This window comes from Lactuca saligna, chromosome 2, assembly GCF_052625555.1.
Source record: "Lactuca saligna cultivar CGN05327 chromosome 2, ASM5262555v1, whole genome shotgun sequence".
Lineage (NCBI taxonomy): Eukaryota > Viridiplantae > Streptophyta > Magnoliopsida > Asterales > Asteraceae > Lactuca > Lactuca saligna.
In genome coordinates, this window is record NC_136418.1 from 150,112,096 (window position 1) to 150,129,564 (window position 17,469).

General features: G+C 32.8%; 1 protein-coding gene across 1 annotated transcript; it reads left to right on the plus strand.

Moving 5' to 3' along the window:
- Positions 1–5,639: 5,639 nt before the first annotated feature.
- On the plus strand, positions 5,640–6,815 carry LOC145032054 (uncharacterized). Its single transcript, XM_078980722.1, has 2 exons — positions 5,640–6,127; positions 6,366–6,815. Exons 1-2 carry the CDS (start codon positions 5,713–5,715, stop codon positions 6,458–6,460), a joined length of 510 nt encoding a protein of 169 aa, XP_078836848.1. The 5' UTR covers positions 5,640–5,712; the 3' UTR covers positions 6,461–6,815.
- Positions 6,816–17,469: the final 10,654 nt, after the last annotated feature.

Sequence of the window (17,469 nt, forward strand, 5' to 3'; positions counted from 1 at the left end):
TCGTACCGCTCCTCATGATTTTGTAGTAATGTGATTCTGGGAATACTCTAAATGATTTATATTGAAAACCTTTTTGTAATAATTTAATGAAATCGGGTTGTTTTTGAAAAATTTAAATTGGTTGGATTTTTCGGTCATTACACCAACCCGATTAACCTCTAAAAACAACACTATCGCATTACAAGCACTACCATCCTTGTTACAACATCTTACATATACTATGATCACCCAGCCAAATACACCACCATACATACCACTGTCACCACCATTCCCATGCACGCACTACCAATCATATTGTCCCCCTCATCATCACCCAGCATATGCTCCGCAAACTACATCATATGGATAGCCAATGGCGTACCCCCATCAAACCACACAGTTGGTAAATAACAACAGACAAAGCAAACTGTCTGGAAACATTAACAATGGTCGAGTTTTGAGATCAGACAGCTCACCTTTATTAAGGAGTATACGTGAGTGCCAGCTACCAGTTGGATAAAATATATAAGATATCCCAAAGTATGATGGGATAGGTGTCACACCCCAAAACCATGAATGGCGGAAACATTCTGGTGCGGGGGACGTCATGTACAGTATCACAACAATGAATAGTAGTAAACAAGCAACAACATCATCCATTGCATTAATATTATAATTTCATACATGTGTGTTATGTCAATGTTATAGACACCAAAAATATACATATCAAAATAAAAGATGAGTCTTGAACGAACTCCATCTTCTCAAAAGCCTAGCACCTGTACCTGTCTAGTGGTGACCTGAGAATACAAGTTATTTTGAAAGTGAGTATCAACTTAATGTTGGTGAGATCGTAAGTATATTAATGTCTGAGTTTGTATGAAAATGTTTGAAAGTTGTTTCTGTAAAATGTTTTGTACAATATTTTGTATAATGTTTGAACTCTCCTAGAAAACCCTATGTTTTCTACTAACTGTAGCCTTCTACCAAGGCGTCTCGTGTTCGTGTATATGTCTCTTGTTAGAGTGTGTGTTTCCCAAGTTCTGACTATCATTAACCAAAAATATAGTTACTACATTATCGTGCATCGTGTGAATATTCACGAAGTGAATGTAATGAGAAAATATTATCGTACCGTAGTATTTGTAATAAGTGACTACCGTGGTACTAACTACCTTAATACAATAAGGTGTTTTCAAATAACATGTGATCGACCTGTATCCTGCTACCGACTCTAGTAAAACGATGATGTAAGACGTCGTAAGAAATGACATTTGGCACCCGTAGACTTGCAAGTCCCACTGTAGCGAGCAGCAAGGTGTAGGATAGTCAATCCAGTATAGATCTATACGCAAACTCATACACTCTCCAATTAAGGAGATTCGGGATACACGAACGGTCGTGGCAGGAAGTGCCATGACCCGCTCAATGGTTCACATAACTGCACAAACGTATATGTAATAAATGTGCTAATTGAAAGTGTAATCTTTCTCTGTCTAGCCTGTGTGTACTAAAATGTTCTACGTGTGCTAGCTGTAATGTACGTTCTCTCTATCTAGCATGTATAGTAATGTACTGTGTGTACTACTCGAACTGACTCATGAATGAACTGACTCATTGTATGTTTCTTTGTTCTAGTTATAATATTAGTATTCTCCTGTGCTACCCCTATGGTAACTTACTAATGATGTAACTGGTACGTATGAACCTGGAAGTATACCCTTGCTACCCAAGGGTACTGAATGAACTGGAAGGACCTTTATGACTACATATGTACACATGATATATAATTAATATTTAAATGACCTTCGGACGGATACCCGATATCCCACCAGACCACATCTCAAGCGCGAAAAGGAAATAGGGCGGGCAGGTCTTCTTAAGCCTTTTAAACATTTATTATATAAGTATACATACATAGACATGCAAATGATAATAAGTATTAAAGAGTTTAAATGAAAGTATTTGATAAGTAAAAGAGTTTGTAAAACAGTTTGGAACAATACGGTTTGATAAACAGTTTGAACGGTAAGAAATCACTGTTTTGTAGTTATTAATCACATGTGATTGATGTAATAACTATAAGTATTTAACTTGTATCCCTCCATAAAGCATTTAAAAACATTTAAATCATTGGTTAAGGGGTATAAACATTTTTTCTTCACTTTTAAAATATTTGGGATGTCATTGTCAATACAGAAACATAAGCATAAATAGAACTTACATTCATTTACACTAATGATCTACATCTCTTTAAAATCTCTCAGTGTAATGTAACTTTATATCGACACCTGTGATATAGATAAACCGAGTGGGTCAAGTTGGGAAACCTGGTGAGTACATAGGGTTTTCAACCCACAATAATATAATTATTATATTTAAACATCAAACAATCAACCCAATTACCCATTCCCATTATCTTCTTAAGGATTTACCCTAAGGATCAGCTAACCCTTATTCATTCATTCGTAAGGATCATCCTAAGGAAACAACATGAAGTCCATTGTTGCCAATGACACAGTGGTCAAGCGCAGCTGCTAATATTATCGCGTAGGCACAGCTGCCATAATTGGCACATTTTCTATGAGGCGCTTTTGCCGGTATTGACCTTTAAACGCTACTGTCACGGTCATAAGGCTCCCTATTAGGCGCATCTGCCGATACTGTCTTTAGAGCGCAGCTGCGAAGATGTTTACCGTAGATCTAAAACATCTACGGGTTGTGGCGCAGCTGCCAGTGCTCATCTATAGGGTACTAGGTCCATTGCTGCCAATGTTTACTTATAGGGCACTAGGTGCATACTACTAATGTTCCTCTATTTCAGCTTTTATCCCTCATCATTCATCTACCCATGTTTTACCTAATATATTTTGTAGATATAAAATACTTTATACACTTTACATCATTTAAAACATGTATAAAAAAAATCTTTCACTAGCATAGACAACAAGTATTCATATGCACACATACCACGTAATTTATATTAAAATACTTCATATCTATGTGTAAGATGAAAGTAACTATGCACTCACCTTAGTAGGTGGTGACTCGGCACTCGGACAGCGCTTCGATACTCTCAAAACAATTCTCCTTCGATAAAACCTAGTATCAATTCCACTAGGGTTTAGTCTAACGTCAACCGTGACTAATTAATAGTCTAACTATTATTATTATATAAATGTTAAATAACACTCAATATAACTCATAATAATAGCCCAAATAATTATTTTAAGGAGCTAATAACATTATTATAATTATTTGAAAGCTATATTAAAAATTGCGTAAGCGTAGCTCACTTACAGCAGATTTTAAAGAAAACCGGGTTTTATTTGGAGCAGCGTTTCGAAACCGAAAGACTCTTTTTCTCGGGACTCCGGGAGCCTCGGGGATTCCTTAGGGTGCTAGGGGATCACCTAGGCTTAGGGGAGGGTTAAAACCCTTAGAGAGAGAAAGTTTAGAGAGAAGAAATGAAGAAAGGTGTGAGATTTTCGGAATGGCGCGCATGCTATTTATAGTAAATTTTTATGACACTCACGTCGTGAGTGTCATAAGAATCACGTCGTGAGTGTCATAAGAATCACGTCGTGAATCTCATGATTCACTCCGTAGACTTGCCATTTGCGTCCCTAGTTTCGGATGGTGACCATGACACCTCACGTCGTAAGTGTCATAAAGCTCACGTCATGAATTGGATCTTATCCTCTCGCAGCTTCTAAATTCCGAGTTGTGACAGAATTTCCTGAGCGTCATAATTATCATGTCGTGAATTGGATCTTATCCTCTCGCAGCTTCTAGATTCCGAATTATGACAGAATTTCATGAGCGTCATAATTCTCACGTCGTGAAGTAGCTAGTTTAGGGTTTTTAAAAGCTAAATCTTCGTAATGGCATAACTTTTGCATACGAACTTCGTTTTTGACGTTCTTTATATCCACACGTAGGTGGAGATGTATTATACAACTTTAATTTAGATCCACAAGGCTAAAAAGTCTTCTATATTAAATTCACTATTTACGTCTCCCGATGTCGTGCCGGTTTTGCCGAAAAACTTCGACGGGCCATAACTTCTTCGTTATAACTCGGATTTTGGCGTTCTTTATATGTACAAAACCCTTGAGAAATATTCTACAACTTGGTTAAGATTATTTATTATAAATAGTATTTTGTCAAAAAGTTGTTTTCGACCCCTATTATCTCTAAATTGACTAGCCCGGATCTACGAGCATTACATAATCCCTTAAACTCTCATTTCAATGTCCCAAAACACAAATATGATGTCTACTGGTGGAGAAATCACGTAAAGTTTCTAACTTTACGTCCATGAATGCTTGAAACGCTCCCTAAGGTCCATTTTAGGCTTCAAACTGAATATATGACAAGCATGGGACATAGGGACCAATAAAGCTTGCAACTTTAAGCTTCAAGAGGTCATTTAGGGGTTAGATCTGCTCTAACAACCCCTGGAATCCTCTTCTTCTTGGATAACTCGGTCAAATACCTAAAACCAAGCCAAAACTACAAGAGATGATATCTAATAAGCTACATGTCAAGCTTATGACTTTATACCTCCAAGATGTAGCATTTGATGTAGGGTTTCTGGATCCAAGATTACTCCTCCAAGCTTGATGTTTCTCTTTTTAATGCTTCATTCAAGGATCTCCAACAATCACTCTAAAACTCATAAAACTCAAGGAACAAGTGGAAAAACGATCTAGGGTTTCTTTTGGACAAGGGAGGCTGGTAAGGAGGTCAACCCTAGAAGTTAAGTCCTTTAAATATGGTGCAATACCCGAAAAATTAGGGTTTTCTCTTCCAGCGTCAACTCATCGAGTTGGACCACTCCAACTCATCAAGTCGATCTTCAAAATGTGTGTGCCACATATTTCCAACACGCCGAGTTCACGCCTTAAACTCGACGAGTTGACCTTTAGAAATAAGGTTTTATTTCCATAATTAACCTTCTAAATTCCGAGTGTTACATTAATGGTCTTAATATTAGAAGGAATTTGTTGATTGATAGATTGATCGACTATTCCTATACTTGGATTGTGGGTAGAAATAGGAAAATTAGTGTAGTCAGTTGTCTTGGAGGTTAAACCCGATATTGTCAATTCCTTTGTAATTTTTTGTTAGCCTTGCGTTAACCTATCTTTTTTAATATATTCGGTTGTTCTGGAAAAAAATTGAGGCTAACTCATTTGGTTAATAATGTGTCCGTGTTTGTAACAAAAATGTATTGCATTCAATCTTAGACAAACTTACGGTTCTAAAAACAAATTATCTTGAACCATATATTTAAAAAAATATATTCTTATTCACCGTCATATAATCAATTACACGGTGTGAAACTTGTCCAAAAAGTACTTGTCCTAGATTTTTATCTCACCACAAAAAAATAACATCTTTGGAAAAGTATTTAACATTTCTATTTCAATTTATTTGATTATTATTTGGTAACAAATATAAATTCATGGGTTACAAGAGACGTCATCGTTAACAAATGTTATTATTCTTTTTTTGGTGTTATGGAGACCATTAAATAATCAACATTGTGGGTCCAAACACGAATAATGACGTCACCAACCTTTATACATCAGGTGGGTCCATCTAAAAACCTTGTGCTCCACTCCTTTATATTACTCTCACGATGCAAGTTCGGACATCACTTGGCGAAATTTCGCTCCCCAAATTCAAATTCCAAAAGGTCCCCCGCCCTAACGGGGTTGGGCGACCATGCCTCCGCCTTACACCACCACACAACCACCGTCTCCGTCCAAACAGCCTCTAGACTCTCTTATCTACTCACATAAATCCTGGTCGCCGGACCTACACCGAGACGAGGAATGGATCAGGCGGAAGGGCAAACACAACCACCACCAGAGGAGCAAGAGCGTCACAGATGAGGATATCGATGAGCTCAAGGCATGTATCGAGCTAGGTTTTGGCTTCGAACATTCTCCTAAATTGGATGACCGCCTCTCCAATACTTTACCGGCGTTAGGGTTCTACCACGCCGTCAACAAGCAATACTTTGATACGATCTCCAAGTCTTCGTCAATTTCGTCGTCGGTGTCTTCATACTCTTACGCTGTCTCCGAGCCCGATTTATCTTCTCCGGCGAGCAGCCCCCACGCCATATTCGGCCGCGGTAAGTTTCCTTTTTCTTACTGCATCTCACAACATCCGATTCACAATTCGAAATTGGAGCTGATTTAATCCGATTCGAAAAACTAGTTTTTATTTGAATTTCAATTACGAATCATTCAACTGTTACAACCTATAAAGTTCGGTAATCATCATGATCTAAAACAAACATTGTCTCAATTTTGCTTTCAGTTGAATTTTGCTGGATTTCTAATGAGATGTTTTATGTTATGATGATGAAGGTGATAATCCACATACTGTGAAGACAAAATTGAGACAATGGGCACAAGTTGTTGCTTGTTCAGTGCGGCAATCATCGTCATCATCATCAAGTTGACTACAAGATCAAGTTCAAACACAAGAATGAATCAAATCAAACTCAACCCCGGTTAGATCACAAGTAACTCTAACCCAACAAACAAGTAGTCGAAAGAACTGATCTAGATTTGATGATATCAGCATCTCTAATTGGGTTGAATCCACGTAACAAGTACACGCTTTGTTGCTTTAATATTTGGTCATTAACATTATGATGATATGAATTAGCTTTCGGTTGTTTTTAACTTTTAATGTTTTTGTTTTACTTTTTTTTCTTGAGTGCAATTTTTCTTTTTTTCATGGGATTTTTGGTGATTTATTGTCTCCCAGCTTTATGTAAACGCGTTTGATGATTATATTTTTTGCTTTCCACATGGATTTGATGCATTTTTCTTCGCTTTGTCTCTGTCAAAACTTTACCATTTCCGTTTGTTAACTCGATTTGTTCATGTAATACTTTTTTGAATCTTTTGTTGAAGTGAATTTTCTAAATTAATTGCAAAATCAATCTATATAAATCAGGAAGAAGATGATATCACGACGCAAAATCCAAGGCATGATTTCAGGCCAATAATTCGGTCAATATATCTTCTTACCTAAAATTACAAATATACTTTGATTTCTTAGATTCTGGGTTGTTCTGATTTCATCACAATTGTTTTTATAATTTTTTTTTTAATTAAATCAAGTTGAGATGATCTAGTTGTAATAGAAAACATGTGGACGGCTATAAAAAAATATTAATCACCTTAGTGCAAGTTTAAAAAATTCAAATATTTATAATTATAAGCGTGTGACGTAAATATTATTTAAATAATATGACAGTATTTCGTGCGTATCTAAAATAAAATTTTAAATTATATTTTTGATATGGTTAGAATTAGAACATCAATTAGATATTTAACGCATGTTTTTGTCAGTAAAATATTTTCTAAAATGGTAAAATATTAAATTCAGAAAAATTAATTATTTGAAATTTTTAATTGGAAATTGAATCTGGAAGCGTATGAATGTGGACCGATGAATTCTTTGCCGGTAGACTTTCATTTTCAAACACTGTTTCACATGACGAGGAAATTATTCAATGGAATATTACTTTCTCCGACCGTTGAATAGAACAAATAAAATAAAAGCTCAAATGAAATAATTAAATTTTATATTCCATAAAAATTACTATATTTATTTTTATTCTTCAGTTTACGTTAATTTCTTTCTGTTAGCTTTTAAAAACTATTATATAAAAAATTGAACTCTAAAAAAAACATTACGGTTTTGAATTTGTTCGATTTAACCATTTAATTTCTTTTATAGTTTAACAATTATTTTTTGTAATCTATATTTTTTTCAATTGTTATTTGCAAGTCATTATTTTCTAGTGAATTTTTGAAAAAGAAAAAATATTAGAATAGAAAAAAAAAACAGTTACAAAAAATAAATATCGACAAAACTAGTTGGAAACAGTTATCGAGTGATAGATAGCTGGTAGCGTTTTGTTAAACGTTACGTGAGATAACTTTTAAATTTGTAATGTTTTGTTTAAACTAAAATTTAAAAGTTTGTAGTGTTAAAAGAGATTTTTTTATTAAAAACAGAACATACATTTTGTTAAACGTTAGAAGATATAAAATCTCATATGCTCCATGTCAAACATGCTCATAGTAATTTTATAGAATTTGGCTAAGTTTTTACTCCACGTTACGACCAAATAAGTTTTTTTTAATGCTTTATTTTCTTAATTATTGTAACTTATAATCAAAAGTCAATCATAAAATACTGAGAGTATATATTAAGGTAACCATTATTTATGGGTTTTAACAAAATGAGATCCGGATCTTGCTAACTACAAACGTAAGACAATACGTCCCATGGGACCCCATATTTGAAAATTTTATTTTCTTCTGCTACATGTTTCACCACGAAAAAAAAAAACACTTGTGTGTGTGGATCATCAATTGATAAACACAAACACTGGAAGTAAGTAATCAATAAAGTTTGTTCGTTTATTTTATTTTATTTTATTTTTTGTTTTTTGTTATCTGTTACTCAAACACTATGGTAAATGAGTTTTTAGTAATTTAGGTAATGTTGTTTTGTTACATGAATTTGATAGGCATATTATACCATTTTTTTGAACGAAATTCAAGTGGTCTAAAGGAATCGACACCAACATAAATGCAATATTTGAAAACTCTCGTGAGTGGTTAATGCAGTTCCATGAGACCTTTTGTTACCATCCACCAAGCATACGTGAAATCTTTATATTATTGACACTGATGTTCCAATAAATGTCTAAGCACAAATGTGCAATTGTAATTTTGTGTGTACAATTCTCTATAAATATCACTTGATCCAACTATCCATGGATATTACCCAACCCAATTGATTATCAAGCCGAAGGTGTACTTCATGACTGAAATTAGGGAGATATTGTCTCCTACTCCAGCTTGAATGTTGCCATTTAGAAATTTATGTTTTGGGTCACGAATGGAGCTTCGTAATACGGATGGCCTGGATGGGAACCTTTCATTCATCCATACAATTAGTCAAACATAAAATCACAAATTAATTTAAAAATGTGGGATTTGGTTGTCAGATAATATATAATGTTGCTAATTTGCGAGCTTTGTGGTTTATTGTTGACAATTGAAAAAAAAAATAGTCTTTAGAGGATAGATATTCTCCAAATATTTGATTTTGTCTTTTAGGCTGAACGGAGTCGTGTTCGCTAAGAAGGTCGCCATGCTCGCCAACATGAAGGAAACACGGCCCCTAGCTCTCGCTAGGGGGCTCGCCATCGTTTAGTCGCCAACATGTTAGCAAGATGAAAGAGAAAGGCAAATTTGTGTTTCATTGGTTGCATTTCTTTTGGCTCACTTTTTCAAGTATGCACAGTAAAAACAAAAATCACTACTTTATGCATCGAATCAAATCTCTATTTCACTTTTTATATATATATATATATATATATATATATATATATATATATATATATATATATATATATATATATATATATATATATTTGAATGTAAGTGTTAAATGAAGAAAAATAATGTGGCAACTAAAATGCTCACCACTTCTCTTAGTCTTATATAATAAAAATTAAATTTAGTATAGTGGGTTGGAGCAAAAAGTAAAATGGATCCTAAAATTATAAATATAATAAAAATTAAATTGAAAATAACCTTCGTTATAAAATTACTATTAATATTAAAAAAAACATAACTACTGTAAAAACATTATGAAAACAACCGATGAATAATATTTCTCTTTCAGACAAGTTAAATTTTTTCTCTATATTATAAAAATGGATGTCATAAAAATCCAAGTATATTTTATAAAAAAAATTATACGTAACAAGCCAACTATATGGGACGACCTCGGAGCCACGTCCTACATTAAAGTAATTGATTAGAACTTGACCTTATTTCCAAAGGCAACCACCTAGTTGACCATTTAAACTTACAACTATGAGAAATCATAGAAATAAAAATATCTTCTATAAAATATGTGTGTTTAACAATAAGTAATTTTTTATATTATAAAATAACTATTTATTTTGCAATTAACACTACTATAAAATATATATTTATAACTAAACACTTATTTTACTTAAAGCGTTTATAATGAGGCATGTTGCGAAATATACGTTTATTACGAAATAAACTTTTTAAAAAATCTTAGACATGTGTATTCTCCTGGAGTGTTGTTAGGTTTTAAAATAAACATTGTGAATTCTATTTTGTTGCCCGAAGGTATAGTTTGTTACATATAATCTTCATTTCAATTATTTTTTAACACGTTTTTCTTGATCAAAACACATTTATTTGATGAGACACTAAAGGTATTTTTTTCATAGTGGAGGGTCGTTGGAGAGACTCATGATATAGAGTACATGACGTTATTATTGGTGTTTATGGAATATATTTGCAGCAGTATAATTGATTTGGTGACGAGAAAGCTATGTCACTAGCTAATAAGACATGGATATATTTCCAACCTCCTTAAATAAAATATGTTGTCTAGCTAATTCACGACAATGATGTCATCCATTCGATAGATGTTTGCTTTGTCCAAATATGGTAACATCGTTCATATAGTGTTATTAGCATTGAATATGATTTCCATGTAAATCGATCAATAGGGGGAATTTATCGGCAAATCAAACTATAATTAGGTTTGAAATATGTTGAAGAAGATTTTGAGATTAAAACCATAATATATAGTAGGTATGAGGTAGTATGTGGTTTCGATAACTATAATGGCAAATCAGGGCTACGTACCCTAGCTCCAAATATTTATACGTTTAAAGTTCAAATTTTTATGGATGAACACATTTGTTCAAAAAATCGAATGCAATCCAATCATCGTTAGACTAACAAAAAGGTGATGTGCCACTTGTTGAGGGAGGCAATGCATGATAACACCATCAAAATATATCGGAGAAGAAAATTAACTAACATTCCAATTCCAAGTTTTGAGTTGACATTTCGTATGTACAAGTTTGGTAGACAAATAATGAAAGAATTATTTTCTATTTTTCAGAATATTGTCAGCAATTTGAAGAAAATAATATAAACCTCAATACCTAGATGATCATTAGACAAATATGATCTATCAGTTTGCGTACTTATTCATCGTGTTATTGGTTACGACGTAAGCATAATTTTTATTGCAACATTATAGTGATTATTTGCACATTAAAATTTGTAATTGTAATTCTAACAACAATCATTTGTAGACTCAAGTATTTATTTGATTGTTGTTAAGTTGATTGGTATGCATCATTTTAACATATTTTCTAAATAATATTGTGTATGTTTTTTCATACACAATATTAGTTTTTATTAGTTTATGCCGATTTATACAATATTTTATATTTATGTTAGTTTTTATTTATTTCATTTTAGCATGCATGTTGTATTAGTTTTTTCATAATTTACATTCTTTTTATATTTTAGCTATTATACAGCTCGTTGTCGACAATATTATCCATTTAAGTTATGTTTATGCCGATTTATACAAGCGGATGATGACCGATTAAATCATAGGAAAATCCTTGTAGAAACATTCGAGATCTAGTATAAAAGCAAAAGATTTAAAGGAATTTTCGGAATTTTGGTTGCACTTTGCAACCTTAATCAAGTGATTGGATCGAAAGACAAGCGTGACTTGATTGAGATGAAATTTTATCGATGTCTTTACAAGTCGTATATCGTTACGTGCATCGTGAATAGCAACAAATATCCGCCCAACATCAAAATTGAATGAGCCCATTTATGTTTTCAGCCCATTTTATAGGCCATTTTGCATACCAAATTCATCTTAAAGCTGCCATTTTGTGGACCGTTTTGTGATTAAAAAATAAAAATATGCCAAACACCACCACCTTGGAGAATGGAACACAGTGAGAAAAAGAAACGTAATATCCTATTTTTATGATTTTTGATAGCTTTTTTTATGCAGGTGGGCACAAAAACTGGACTATGACTTGAAACCGATTTGAGATCCGAAATTAATCCGATAGTGAAACCGGTTTGAGTTTAGCCAGTTGGTCTTCTAATCCTATCCACCAGTTTATACCAACTGCCGAACTGGTTTGAATTCGGTCTTCCCAGGAAAAGAAACGAGTTTAGAAAAGGTATATGTTATGAAATATTAGTTTGTGAATGACCATTGGATTCTTCATTTCTTCCATAACTCTCCATCATTATTTAACATTAGTAACAACCATTTCAATGTGTTTTATGAATGTAATAATACACCATCATAATGTGCATTCATATTATAGCTCATATTTCTTCTTATTTGGATAGTATAAATAGTAAGCTATATGTATTAGAAAGTTGATGATTTCATCACAAGTATTGAAATAAAAGTTCTCTCTACTCTCATGTCTTTCTTTACTTTATAATTTATCTTGTTATTTGATCATATTTTATAACACGTTATCAGCACGACTCTACCATAGAGATCTAACTCCTTATTGTTCTTGTAATTTTCAGGTATGTATTTTTTATAATTTTACATGTACAATGCTTACAACTTATTTTATGGAATTTCTTAACTAACAATTCCTTAACATACAAGTCTTTATTTTGATTTCTATTTTCATTATGGAAAACTATGCTGGAGAAAACTTTCTTTAGTTTTCATAGTACTAACATGCTCCTGCAGTAGCAATATCATGAGGAAAGTTTAAAATAAATATGAATTAATCTCATGTCTTCTTGTGGCTAAACAAAACAATGAGTTATTGATGAAAAATCACCAATTAATCCTGACCGGTTCTAGTGCATTCTCTGAAGTGAATGCAACATCATATAATCATAATAGTCATGGCTCTAACCGAGGTCGTGGAGGTTATCATAATTAGTATAAAAATAACAGTATTACAAGTAACCACCAAAAGTTGAAAAATAACAAAAATCCACATCCTAATGATAAAAGTGGTCAAGGCAAAAACAAAAGGTTGAAAATGTTTATCACTAATGTGGAATGATCGATCATTGGTCTTGTACGTGTTGCTTACCAAAGCATTTTGTTGATCTTTATCAAGATTTTCTAAAATATAAAGAAAAATATCGAAACAAAATTTATTCAAAGTGATATTCATGAAGATCAACCAGAAATGACACATTTAGATGTTGATTTTCTTGTTTACCCGGAAGGGACAAGTGGTGATATGGATGATGATTGATCAGAATAAATGTGTAGTTGTTTCATGATATTTATTATGTTTTGATGTCATATTCGTTTCATGAGAAATGATGTCGTCACAATCTTCCCAAATTAATAAAATATGAACTTATTTTTCTAAGTCGAATGTTTCTCATGTTTTATTTATTTATTGAAAAGAAACATGGATATTCGCAAAAGAAATAATAAAGATATATTTCTTGCAGACAATGCAATAACACATAGCATTTTTAATAATGAAAAATATTTTGCTTATTTATCAATTGTAGAAACAAATGTTAATACAATAATGGGTAGTGCAAAAATGATTGAAGGCTCCGGAAGAGCGAATATCATATTACCACAAGGGACAATAATTACAATTGGAGATGTATTATTTTCATCAAAATCACCAAGAAATTTATTAAGTTTTAAGGATAATCGGTCCAACGGATATCATGTTGAAACAACCAATGATTGTGATAAAGAGTATCTCAATATTACAAAAATGATATCGGGTAAGAAAAGTTTTTTGGAAAAATTATTTGTATTGTCCTCCGGATGTACTATACAAATATTACAATGATTCATGCTATTGAAAATAAAAAAAGTATGATAACACCTACAAAGTTTGGCATGACCGGTTGGGCCATCCCGGATCAATTATGATGTGCAAAATAATTGAATGTTCAAGTGGTCATTCCTTGAAAAACCAGAAGATTTTTCAAGCTAATGAATTGTCTTGTGTTGCATGTTCTCAAGGAAAATTAATTTTCTATCCATCATTGAATAAAGTTGGGTATGAAAGTCCTAATTTTTTTTTAAATGAATTCAAGGGGATATATGTGGACCAATTCATCTATCATGTGGACCATTTAGATATTTTATTTTCTTAATTGACGCGTCAACTAGATGGTCACATGTGTGCTTGTTATCTAGCCGTAATCTCGCTTTCGCAAGATTACTAGCACAAATAATCTGCCTAAGGGCACATTTTCCCGATTACCCGATTAAGAAAATTTGACTTGACAATGCTGGAGAATTTACATCGCAAACTTTTAATGACTATTGCATGTCGATTGGGATAACTATTGAACATCATGTTGCATATGTTCATACACAAATGGTTTAGCTAAGTCGTTAATCAAATGCTTTCAATTAATTGCAAGACCATTACTAATGCATTATAAACTTCCTAATCAACATAAGGGCATGAAATTTTACATGCAACATCACTTATATGCATAATGCCAACTAGTTATCATGAGTTCTCCCCTATTCAACTGGTTTGCGGCCAGGAACCAAATATTTACCATCCAAGGATGTTTGGATGTACAATTTATGTACGCATTTCTCCAACTCACTTCACAAAAATGGGTCCTCAAGAAGAATGAGAATTTATGTTAGATATGAATCTCCATCTATAGTAAAATATTTAAAATCATCAATCGGAGATTTATTTATAGCTATATTTGATGATTATTATTTTGATGAATTATATTTTTCAACATTAGGGGGAGAAATAAAGAAGCTGAAAAATAAAATCTCTTGAAAGGAATTATCACATTCAGTTTTAGATCTTCGTTCAAGTTCATGTGAACTTGAAATAAAAAAGATAATTCATTTACAAAATGTAGCAGATCAATTGCCACAAGCATTTACTGACCCTAAGTGAGTAACAAAGTCTCATTTAAACTGTAAATGCTCTGGTTAGAATTGATATCCCAAAAGGAAAAAATACAACTACAAATGAATCAAAGGCACACCTGAAGCGTGGAAGACCAATCGGTTCCAAAGATAAAAATCCTCGAAAACGAAAGGGAGCAAATATAATTGATGGTCCAAAAGAGAAAACAGAATCTTTTGAAAAGATTAATGAAGCTCTAGAAGAGCCCAATGACATAACAAAAGAAACCGGGGTACCTGGAAATTATGAAAATGAAGAGATCTCAATAAATTATGTCATGGCAAAAATAAGATGGAACCGAAATAAGATAGATGTCAACGATAAATTTTCATATCATGTTGCGTGCGAGATTATGGAATAAAATGAGGATCTTGAACCTAAATCTATAGATGAATGTAAAAATATAAAAAATTGGCCAAAATGGAAAAATGCAATCAACAAAGAGCTTAATTCTCTTACTCAACGAAAAGTTTTTGGACATGTAGTCCGTACACCAAATGGAGTAAGACCAGTGGGACACAAATGGGTATTTGTGCGCAAAAGAAACGAGAAGAATGAAGTTGTGAGATATAAAGCAAGACTAGTGGCACAAGGTTTTACCCAAAGGCCCGATATTGATTATGAAGAAACATACTCTCCTGTGATTGATGCAATTACATTCCGTTATCTAATAAGTCTGGCAACACATGAAAAATTGGAGATACGTCTGATGGATGTAGTTACCGCCTATTTATATGGTTCACTTGAGAATGATATTTATATGAAAATCCCATAAGGGTTTAAGGTGCCAGAAGCACAAACTCCTAATTCTCGTGATGTATATTCGGTAAAATTAAATAAATCTTTGTATGGATTGAAACAATCTGCCTGTATGTGGTTCAATTGTTTAAGTATATTTCTTTTAAAATAGGGCTATAAAAACGATCCATTAAGCCCATGTGTATTCATAAAAAGATCCGGATCAGAATTTGTGATAATTGTTGTTTACGTAGATGATTTGAACATAATTGGAACTCCTAGAGAATTGGAAAATGTCACTTCTTGTTTGAAAGAAAAATTTTAAATGAGAGATCTTGGTAAAACGAAATTCTGTTTGGATCTTCAAATTGAACACACCAAAAATGGAGTTTTTGTACATCAATTTAGTTATCTAGAAAAAGTGCTTAAAAGGTTTTATTTTATATGGATAACTCACATCCATTGAGTACCCCGATGATAGTAAGGCATTTAGATGCCAAAAAGGACCAGTTTCGGCCTTGTGAAAAACATGAAAAACTTCTTGGTCCCGAAGTACCATATCTTAGTGCTATTGGTGCACTAATGTATCTTGCTAATAATACGAGACCTGATATATCTTTTGCTGTAAACTTATTAGCAAGATATAGTTCTTGCCCAACAAGAAGACATTGGAATGGAGTCAAACACATTCTTCGATATCTTCAAGGTACAATGGATATGGGCTTATATTATTCAAATTCATCAAATGCGAAGTTAATTGGTTATGCAGATGCTGGATATTTTTTTGATCCACACAAAGCTCGATCCCAAACAGGTTATTTATTCACTTGTGGAGGTACCGCAATTTCTTGGCGTTCTGTTAAACAAACTTTATTTGCTTCTTCTTCTTCTAACCATGCAGAGATTATAGCAATTCACGAGGTAAGCCGTGAATATATTTGGTTAAGAAATTTAACTCATCACATTCGTGAGAGTTGTGATCTAACTTCTAGCAGGGACGTTCCAACCATACTATATGAAGATAATGCGGCTTGTATAGCCCAATTCAAGGAAGAGTTTATCAAAGGAGACAGAACCAAACATATATCACCAAAGGTTTTTTTTATTTTTTTATTTTTTTTATTTTTTACTCATGGTCTTCAAAAAGAGTGTGACATCAACATCCAGACGATTCAATCAAGTAATAACTTGGCAGATTTGTTCACTAAAGCGCTCCCTACATCCAAATTTGAAAACATGGTACAAAATATTGGAATGTGGCTTTAAGAAAATCAAGTGATGTGATGATCAGGGGGAGTTGGAAACACATTATACTCTTTTCCTTAGCTATGTTTTTCCCACTGGGTTTTCTTAGCAAGGTTTTTAACGAGGCAATTGTTCCAAATATCTATTATTAATCATGTATTTTTTTTCCTTAACAAATGGTTTTTCCCATGAGGTTCTACCTATTAAGGTTTTAACGAGGCATGACCACTGGATTCTCCATTTCTCTCATAACTCTCCATCATTATTTAGCATTAGTAACAACCATTTCAATGTGTTTTATGAATGTAATAATACACCATCATAATGTGCATTCATATTATAACTCATCTTTCTTCTTATTTGGATAGTATAAATAGTGACTCATATGTATTAGAAAGTTGATGATTTCATCACAAATATTGAAATAAAAGTTCTCCCTACTCTCATGTTTTTCTTTACTTTATAATTTATCTTGTTATTTGATCATATTTTATAACAGTATATAATTTTTTGGGTATATTTTAATAAATATGAAGAAATATTTAAAAATTAAGGAATTAAATTATTTTTTAATGTGAATTAAAAACTAGAGTTTAAAAATGGTTCTAACTTCTAAAGGCAAAACTGCAGCTGTGAGCTGACACGTGTCTCATAGCTGTTGTCACTTTCTTATCCGCTTC

Excerpts from the sequence above, each read along its gene's own strand:
- LOC145032054 (XM_078980722.1), top strand. The coding sequence starts at position 5,713 with ATGCCTCCGCCTTACACCACCACACAACCACCGTCTCCGTCCAAACAG. Across the intron at positions 6,128-6,365 it reads CCACGCCATATTCGGCCGCG|GTGATAATCCACATACTGTG; the intron begins GTAAGTTTCCTT and ends ATGATGATGAAG.